At 38.2% G+C, this 9,726-nt stretch overlaps 1 protein-coding gene across 1 annotated transcript in view; it reads right to left on the bottom strand.

Annotated features, from left to right (window-relative positions):
• Positions 1–209: 209 nt before the first annotated feature.
• The window catches only part of OIT3 (oncoprotein induced transcript 3), a 24,615-nt gene continuing 15,098 nt past the window's right edge, over positions 210–9,726 (bottom strand). Inside the window, exons 6-9 of the mRNA XM_011355214.1 lie at positions 8,268–8,428; positions 6,312–6,727; positions 1,818–1,917; positions 210–383 (exon numbers count right to left, since the gene is read on the bottom strand). Coding sequence (XP_011353516.1) covers positions 210–383; positions 1,818–1,917; positions 6,312–6,727; positions 8,268–8,428 — 851 coding nt within the window. The remainder of the gene's footprint in view (positions 384–1,817; positions 1,918–6,311; positions 6,728–8,267; positions 8,429–9,726) is intronic.

The raw sequence follows: 9,726 nt of genomic DNA, 5'->3' as shown, positions 1-9,726 counted from the left end.
CTGAGTCAAGTCAGTAAGCAGTGAGCTGACCTCTCTTGACCCAGTGGGCCAGAATTACAGTGAGTCAGTTCTGGGAGTTTGTCTAAACCCACAGCATGAGATTTAAAGAAGAGCAATGTTCTAGGGTGTTGACTGATGTTCTCAGAGGGAATGGGAAGAAGCTGCAAATAGACAGGCAGCCCAAAGCCAGGACTCGGGTGTTGGATGTCCTAGTCCTCCCAATCAATGCTGATGGGGCCCCCGGTCAGCATCTGGCTCTGCAGACCAGCCGCGTCCTCTCCTTCTAGTGCCTCCCGACGCATTCGCTGGTGGCAGCCCTGTGCACAGCGGGAACGCTCCTCCAGCATTCCACAGACAAGGACTCGGCAGTGCAGAAACACTTCCTGAAAAGACCATAATTATAATTAACAAAAACAGTGATAACAGCCATCACTTGTGGGGCATTTTCTAGAAGACAGACACACTATACTAAATGTTTCATATGTATTATCTCATTTCATCTAAAAAACAACCCTTTGAGGTAGGTGTTAACATCTTCATTTTACAGATGTGGAAGCAGAGAAAGGTTAAGATACATGCCCAAGTCACATGTCTAGTAATGTGGCAAACACACTGAGTCCCGTGGGTGATTTAAAACCCATATCCATAACTCCTGTGTTTGTGCAGAGCCATGAGAGACCTTTTGAAGGCCACATCTAATAATGTTAACATCTTCATCCCTCACATCGAGATCTGGGAATAATATTGACTCTCAGGTGTTTCTGTATAAAACAAGTTCTTTCTCCAACTTTCTTCCTATAAGTAACTTCCCAAAGTATGCTGCCTAGTTGAGGAGGGAGACCAGGATTAGCCGCCATGGTTGGCAGTGGTTCTGGAACAGTGATGAAGCTGAGCTGGAAAGGACATCAATACACTTAAATGCAGTGTGGAAAAGACTGTTGGTCTCTTAAACTTCCTTCTGTTGAAATGTTTCAACAACTCTATTGAAACGATAAACAAAAAACTTCCACCTTAACATACTCTATATAGCCTCTTATAACCTCTGTTCATGTATGTATTTTTAATGTAGTATATTCAATATGCATGTAAATTGCTATGACAACAGTTTTTTCCTATCTCTTTTTTCTATATTTCCATATTTCTATACCATTTTAATAATTACTTAATACCACACTAATTACTATATTGCAGCCCTGTCTGTTTGGGGGCTTTTTTTTCACTCCCCTAATAATAATGCTCTATAAACACATCCAATGAATCTTGTTTTTCTTTTTTTGCTTGTTTGTTTTTGAAAAACTGTCTGAATTAGAATTTTTAGACAAAAGAATATGATTTTATGATTATTATATAGTATTAGGCAACAATTTATATTGCCACTGTATACTTATAATTTTGCAAGCGTTGTGATTTATAATTTTTGTAAATTTAAAACATATAAAATAGTCTTATAATTGTTTTAATTGGCATTTTAAGTACTATTTTCACCGAACGTTTTACTATTTGTCCTTTCCGTGAAATTTCTGTCCATGTTCTTTGCCATGTGACTACCACGCAGGCTTTTTCAACTATACTTGCCCACAGGATTTAAAATTGTGATCATATAGTATTTTTTTTTGAACAAGCAGTTATTTTATTGGGAGGGGGCAGATAATTATGACATTCACGAAGGTGTTAAGCTTCTAGATGGCTAGTTTTACAATATTTTTCATAGAGGTAATACAGATCCTAACCGTGGGCTTGTAGAATGTCAACAAATTAGGACACTAAAAAGGAAGGCTCAGGTCAGGGGGGTTACGAGGTAAAGGTGTTCAGCTTACTTTATGGTCTTTGCCTACAAACTTGAAGACAGGGACCTGGAAGTGCTTTGCTAGGTGATCCCGCGATGTGTACTGCTTTACTGAGTCATCTGAAACACAGCTGAAAGGACAGGACAGCACATAAGTCTTGATTGTTTAAACAGAGGTGGAAAAACAATCTAGGCCAATATGTTTGGTCCAAGGAGAGGCAAACTGGGTGGAGGAGGCTGGGCTGCACTCAAGTTTTTTAAGGATGAAGAAAAAATGAAATTCCCTTCCTGTGAAGGCATTTTCAGACACAGGCCTTCTCATTAACACTCTCTGCCCATCCATCACTCACTGTGCCCACAAACTGGGCACAAGGACCTCCTGTTAAGTCAATATATTGAAGTATTAGCAATAGCAACAACATTTATTTCAAAGATATCTTTTGAAATAAAGGTATGTTCGTAAGGCTGTATTTTCATTTGTAACATATTGTAACATATTGAAGGCTTTTTTAAAACTAGGTTTCATAAATATTATGAACACCTAAAGTCTCACCCATGAAGGGGATTCAAGGTTGAGCAAACCCCAATTTGTGCATCAAAGAGCTGCATAAAGATCCCAATTTCTTAGATACTATTGGAGGAAGTCATGCACCTCCAAATTGTTTTAATTCCTCTTTTCCCAAATTTAATGCTAAATTATAGTTTGATAGGTTTTTGGGTTTTATTCTCAGGTCTACTGCTTAAAGTTAACTCCTAGGCTCATCTCAGGGTTAGCTGGAGGAAAAGAAATGTTATGAATTCTCCAGTTCAGGCCAAAGGTTAGTAGTATTGATGAAACTTTCCTCCCTAAAGATCAAAGGCCAAGGATCACACTTGTATTATCTTTTCTATTCTGAATTCTAAATGAACTTTTCCCCCTAAGAATATTTTCCTTTCTATGGACACCTAATAGTTCCTGACTAACGGGCCAGGAAAAAAGTAGGGATCAGCTACAAAAGTCTGTGAAACTGGGCTCCATGAGCTTACAGGCCACTTTCTAGTTCATTGCTAATTGTTTCAGTACAGTTGAAAAATCCAATAAAATTATTTAAAAATAAGGCATCTTCACTTGTATTACTACTGGTATTCTCTGAACTGAAGAGGATCTAAACATATAATATGCTTTCTTCGTTTCTTGTATTTATGTATTCATTGTCATTTTCCTGAGGTAAAATTAATTTCTATCTTCTGATTATGTTCTATAATAAATCCTATTGCACTTCTAATCTGTGCACCACACTCTGCTGGGTGCTGCAGAGGATATAAAGATGAATGATATGGTCTATGAAATCAAGGAGTTTATAGTCTAATATTTATAATAATAATAATAGTTACACAACATTAAAATGGCACTTTCATCTGTTTCGGCATTTTCAATTTATCTTTATCTAAAAATGCTAGGGGGTGGGAATTGGGAATAAAAGATAAATAAAATAAAATAACTGAGATGTGCTCACAGTGTATATAACGCACTGGATTTCAAAGACTTAGTTAGCAAAAAAGAGAATGTAACATATCTCATTAATAATTTTTTTATTGATTAGCTGTTGAAATAATATTTTGGAGAAAATGGGTTAAATATATAAAATATACTATTAAATTTAAAAAATAAATTGAAATACTACTATAGTTGTTTATAAGAGAAAATGAAGCAGAAAGAGTTGTTCCTGAGTACCACATTACAGAATAGAACCCAGGGCAAATTCTGGCTCTTGGTTTGGTGTTTGCTGTGATTAGATAATGCTAGTTCTGTCAGCTTCAAGTTCATGTGCTAAAAGAAAAGAATGATGATATATGATAATCCAAACAATTCGGTTATCTAAAAGTTGTCCAATATTCGGTTTAGGAATTCAGTAAGTTTCTTTTTTTGGAGACTAACTTTCTAATTCTACTTTGCTTAGGCTCATATTAAATTATTTGCATTCTCAGAGCATATGCCAACTAAAACTGGAGGGAGGTGAATCAGATGTGCTAAATATCAGGAGGAATCCGGCCTGATTTAAATTTAAGCCAAGGACAAAGAATCATCAAACCATTTATAAATATAAGTAAATGACATTATGTTTACTTTAGGGCTCTAGACTATTATGATAAATAATCATTCAATAATTCATTAGGCAACTATTCAATGACCCTTACCATAGGCTAGGCATTGAGGAGGATGGGAAAGGTAGGACGGTTTCTAGTTCAGGCTGGAAGAAATCAGGGAAGACTTCACAGAGAAAATAAACCTGCTGAATCTTGAAGGACCAGTAAGAATTAGGGAAAAAGGGGAAGAAGAGGTGTAGAGTCAGGAGGGTGTAAGGAACAATAGAGTTTGGGAATTGCCTGTAGTGCCCTTTGGCATGAACAGAAATTCGAGAAAGTAGAGGTCAGCGGATGAGGCACAGTGAGCCAAGCTGAGAGCTGGGTTTTATCTTGAGGGATTATCTCATATGCCTCATTATTGTACTACCCATTATTGTACTGGAGATGGGACTATTTGCCTGTTTACTAAATAGGCCTACACAGCGTGTTTTTTATTGTTCTTACCTCTGCTTTTTAAGCATTTTAATTTCTTTCACAGCTTCCCCCTTCTCCACCCCCGTTTTGTATGTGATGGAAAATTAAATAGCATAGCTTCTTAGAACTGTCTAAAATAAAGTATATAGTCCTTAATGGAGAGTCTGAATAACAGATATATAAATAAACATCACAAGCTTTATTGAGATTCAAGGTTACGTGTTTTCTCAGTAACTGAGTTACGATTATACATTTATTTTTGCAAAAATAAATACGAGGGGCAGAGAAAACTCTTGGTGTGAAGGAAATGTTCACTATTTTGATTATAGTGATGATGGCTTCACAAGTGTAGATATCAGAACTTACAAAACTGTACATTTTAAATATGTATATTTATCGTATACCAATAGTATTTCAATAAAGCTGTAAAAAATTTAAAAGGAAACAAAACCCACTCTCCCCTAAAAGATAAATCCATTCCCTAATCTACTTAGCATTAAGTATGTGATTGAAAATAAGAAATAAAAAATGATACTTAAAACTTTTCATTTAAAAAGTTTCTGGAGATTACTTTAAGATGTCAAGAAATCCAAAGGGCTATAGATCCCTGTGAGACCTATTACTGGCCACCCAAAGCAGCTCGCAATGACACATTTTTCATACTCTGAAAACATGCTAAGGAGACTATCAGAATCTGAGGCTAGAAGTACTCCTGCTGGTAAACAGTTAAATTCACAAACCAAAGGAAATCAAGACTCATTAAAAAGTTTTCAGCAGGGATGTGACAATATATACATAATTTTTTTTTTGGAGCTGCGTTTTGCAAGTTGAGATTTAGGAGCAGTATTAGGAAGCTGTTCTAGCAGCCCAAGTAAAAGATAATGAGGGCTGGAATTAAGTCAGTAAGAGTGGGATAAAGAAAATGGGGTATTGCTATTTTTAAAAAAAACTTCCCAGTCAATTCTAATGTGCATTATGGATTGAAAACCACTGTGCAGCAGGTGAAGCTTGCCTGTGATGAGAGACCTGGAGAAGTAAAAGCAAAGTAGAAATTTCAAAAAAAGGGTCTATCAGGCCAATTAGCGAAGGGCATGAACCAGAGGCAGCCTTGTGGCACTCTTACTAGGCCATTTCTCTTCTCTTAAGCTGCAGATCCTGACCCTATGTGAGATATGTACCACCTGACATTGAGAACAAGGAAGAAACTGATGAGATAACTGCCATGAGTTTGGGGATTGAGTGTGACTGTCCTGGGAATATAAGCAATGAGTGTGACGACTGCTGGGCTTCCAATGACACCTTGAGACACACAAGCTTCTCAATCCAAGGAGACTTAGAAACATGGAAATCTCCTTTGTATAAAACAAGCAAACAAAAACAAATTTGCTTGATCTTTCTGCTCCTAAAATCTACCAAGTATTTCTTCTCTCTCCTTCACTATCGAACTTCTTAAAAAAGGAGTCTGCATTTGCTTCCACTTTCTCATCCCCTTGGCCTCCTGAGCGCCCATCTGGCATCATGCTCTACCCTCTCTGAGCAGGTTAATCAATCTAGTAGTTTTGACTACAAACGGGTGATTCTCTGTCTTTTATCTCTAGTCCTGACCTCACCCCTGGGTCTAACTGATATGCATTTCCAACTGCCTGCTGAACTTCTCTTCCTATGAATCCTGTAGGCACTTACGATTTGATATTATTATTTGGAATTATATTTAGTATTTTTACCTCAGATCTTCCTTTCTACCTATGTACTTTCATCTTGGTTAATGTCACCTAGTCGGTTATCCAAGCTAGACCTCTTGGAGTCGTTTTTGACTCCCCTTTCCCTCTTCAGTTTTTACCTCCAAAATGTCAATAAATCATTTCTGAACTAATTAAGAGTTCACAAGAGTGCCCTGTTGTTTTAGGAGGTGACTGATTGTGCTTGCACACTTAGAGGCTGGATGCGAATTGGGAATAATAAACAGTTTAAGCAGCATAATTACCCATCCCGGATAAGGTAGTACTTCAGGATCTCATCGATCTTGGAAGTGGGGGTGGCAAAACAGCTCTCCACCAGGCTTTCTAAGCCATTCACGTGCACCAAGGGCTCGATGCCAAAGTAGAGGGAGTCACGGAGCTTAAGGGTGGGCAACGCTTCCCGGTAAGGCTCTTCGAACTCGTTGTCCTTGAAGATCTCCAGGGTGAATGGGAAGATTCCATGACTACGGCTCATGATTTCCAGTGGGGTGTTTCGAAGGTTGGGGACGTATCCTTCGGAAATGGTGTACAGGCGTGGAAATTCGCAGGTCACAGGGATCAGCAGCTTGCTGGTTCGGATGATGATGTCCCCACTGCTCCCCGGGGTCTGCTTGGGTAGACCTGTCACAAGGTTGCTAGCCACAATCTTGTCATTTACCACCTGAGCCAGGCCAGGATAAAGAAAGAGATTTTACATTTATTTCCACAAAGTAATTTTTCCTCTTAATCACAACAATCTCCAAACCTCAAAACACATTAGGGATTTGATTGCTGAAGCCTGAAACATTTTTACTTTACATCTTACTTCATGGTCAACCCACACATTCTTTTGGAATATTACTCATAAAAACCTGAGCTATGCAGAGTCAGCAAATTCAAAGCTCTGATATTTTAGAAACAAACAGCTTATATATATATTTTTTTCTGTAATCCTAGACCTGGCGATCATGCTGCAGCATGACCTTGCACTGAACTCATCCACACACAGAACTTCAGCTGTCACATTTATGTCCATAGTTTTCCATTTTTTATCTCCAGCCTCGTCAGCTCTCTTGTGTACCAGAAACTCTGACTCATCATGGGGTATTTCCATTTGATTATCCACAGATATAATAAAAAAAAACCTGCCTAAAGTGGGACCATCTTCTCTTTGACTATCTGCCCCCCACCCCATGTTTCACCTCAAGTCTAATTAGCTCTCTGATTTGCTCTTAGTCATAGTCAATAAACAAATATTTGTTTAATCAAATGATCACAAGGGCCTCTGCACTGATCTCTGAGATCCAGGTCGTCTTTCTGTCTACCCATTTTGCACACTTCTGATTTCATCAGGACAGTGCCAGCTTAACGCTACATTTACAAGATAAAGCCTGAATGCCTCACCTAGCATACTAGGCAAATCTTTGGAAGCAGAGTGGCCTGCCATCTACTTTTCCAGCTTCCTTTTCCGATATGAACTCCTTGCCAGTTAGGCTGCATTGCCCATTCACTGCAGCATAGGCCTTACCTACTCCCATCTCTGGGACTTGCACACTTGTTTCCTATCTGAAATGCCCTTTCTTTTCCTCTCTACCTGTATAAACCACACACACATTTCTACCTCGATTCAAGTTCTATTTGTCTTGACTGCTCCATTGTTCCTTTCTGGCCTCATATAGCACCTGTTATCTGGATCGCTGTCTCTTATTTATAGTTTGTGTGTATTGTCAGCTCAATACTACTGTGTATGCCCCTAAAAATCAGGAAACTTATTTCATATATCCCTTAGACTCCCCAGCACAGGGCTGTGCACAGATTCTTCGATGAAAGTATAAAACTTCTACCTCCACCTGGTTCAATACTTGAACTCATTTGCTGCCTCATAAACGGACCACCATCTATATCAGTCACTTTCTTCAAGTGAAATAAATGGTACTGGTGCTGATGCACTCAGGAAAATGTCTACCTGTATTGGAGAGATGGGTCTGTTTGAGAACAGAAATAGCAGAATTCTCCTTAACTTCCTATCCTCACCGTGGCAGGATCATGGCAGATGCTCAATAGTACATTTTTTAAATGAATGGCATATAATATTTTGAATTCCATTCTTTCATGTGGAAATATTCCATCTAGGACACAAGCCATACCGCATACCTCTGTCGACTACCTCCCAAATAACTGGCTTTTGGTCATTCCCCAAGTGTCCTCCAGGAGGAACCTACATCGACCACTGTGCCACATGTCTTGAGGGAGAAGAGAATGTTGATGTGGGTGCCATTGGATACTCCTCGGCAGGAGGTGTTGGTCAGGAAGAGCTCCAAACCGCCGACCAGGTCCCTGGGGATGCTTACTTCAATGGTGTTGGACTTGCACAACACAGGAACTGTGGCAGAAAGGGGCTAATGTTAGAGCTGGGAATCCTAAATGGGGAAAAGGGTAAGAGAAGTCTCCTAGGAGAAATAATTTCACCCTCACAGAACTTGAGCTTTCTGTTCTATCCTCAAAGAAATCCTTGAGGCTCAAAACAAGTTGGTCAAATAATGCTCCTATTATTCCCCAAATGAAAAAATGTTGTGTTCAAGTTTCAGTTCAACAGATATTTATTGCAAAGTGTGGCTGGTTTAACTGCATGAACTGAAACACTTAAAAGATTAACTTTTAGCACAAACACAATTTATTGGGAATACAGAAAAAGTACTGCTTTGATGTAGGCTTAAATGATACTACTTTGATTTTATGGTTAATAATTGCCCCATAAAACAGAGGCAATAAAAACAGTGTTAGTACACTTGGGGAAAATTTCCAAATTGTCCTTGCATTGTTCAGTAAACCATAAACCCTAACTATAAATTCCACTTCCACTTAAAATAAAAAAGACTGCTTTTCCTTAGTGTTACCAATGCTCACTTCTTCAGACTCCGCAAAAACCCAAAAAGGAACACTTATGGGTACTGTCAGAAAATATGTGAGGACAATATCAATATTAGGGGACATATCATAACAAATGGTACAGTAAAAAAAATCAAATCAGGGATAGTTGCTTATTAAATATTTGGTGGATGAATGAATTAATATTCTGAACATAAATAACTCAATTTCCAGAAAACAGTTCTCAGTGGATTGTTGATGTTCCTATTGTAAGTGTAGGGAGAAGAATCAGTTTTCTATGGCTTTCAACTTAGTTTCACAACCCAATTATCTGTTAGAAAAGAGAACTGCATCAATGTCTTAGACTTCTAAATTCAGTATTAGTTATACAAATAATAATAGAAATGTGAGGGGGAAAAAAATCAAAGGTAAAAAGCAAAGGAAACCTTATGATCCAGCAATCCTAAAGAATTAAAAGCAGAAATATTTGCATACCCATGTTCATAGCAGCACTGTTCACAAAAGTCAACAGGTAGAAGCAGCCCAAATGTCCATCAACAGATGACTGAATAAACAAAATGTGGTATATATAGGCATTGGAATATTATTCAGCCTTATAAAGAAAGGAAATTCTGTCACATGCTACAACATGGATGAACCTGTGGACATTATGCTAAGAGAAATAAGTCAATTGCAAAAAAAAAAAGACAAATACTGTATGATTCCACTTACATGAGGTATCTAAATTAGTCAAATTTACAGAAATAGAATGGTGGTTGCTAGTGCCTGGGGGAGGGGGAAATGAGAAGTTAT

The sequence above is a fragment of the Pteropus vampyrus genome, unplaced genomic scaffold (genome assembly GCF_000151845.1).
Source record: "Pteropus vampyrus isolate Shadow unplaced genomic scaffold, Pvam_2.0 Scaffold20, whole genome shotgun sequence".
Lineage (NCBI taxonomy): Eukaryota > Metazoa > Chordata > Mammalia > Chiroptera > Pteropodidae > Pteropus > Pteropus vampyrus.
Note: the sequence above shows the minus strand (reverse complement) of the source record. Positions and strands in the feature narration are given on the sequence as shown.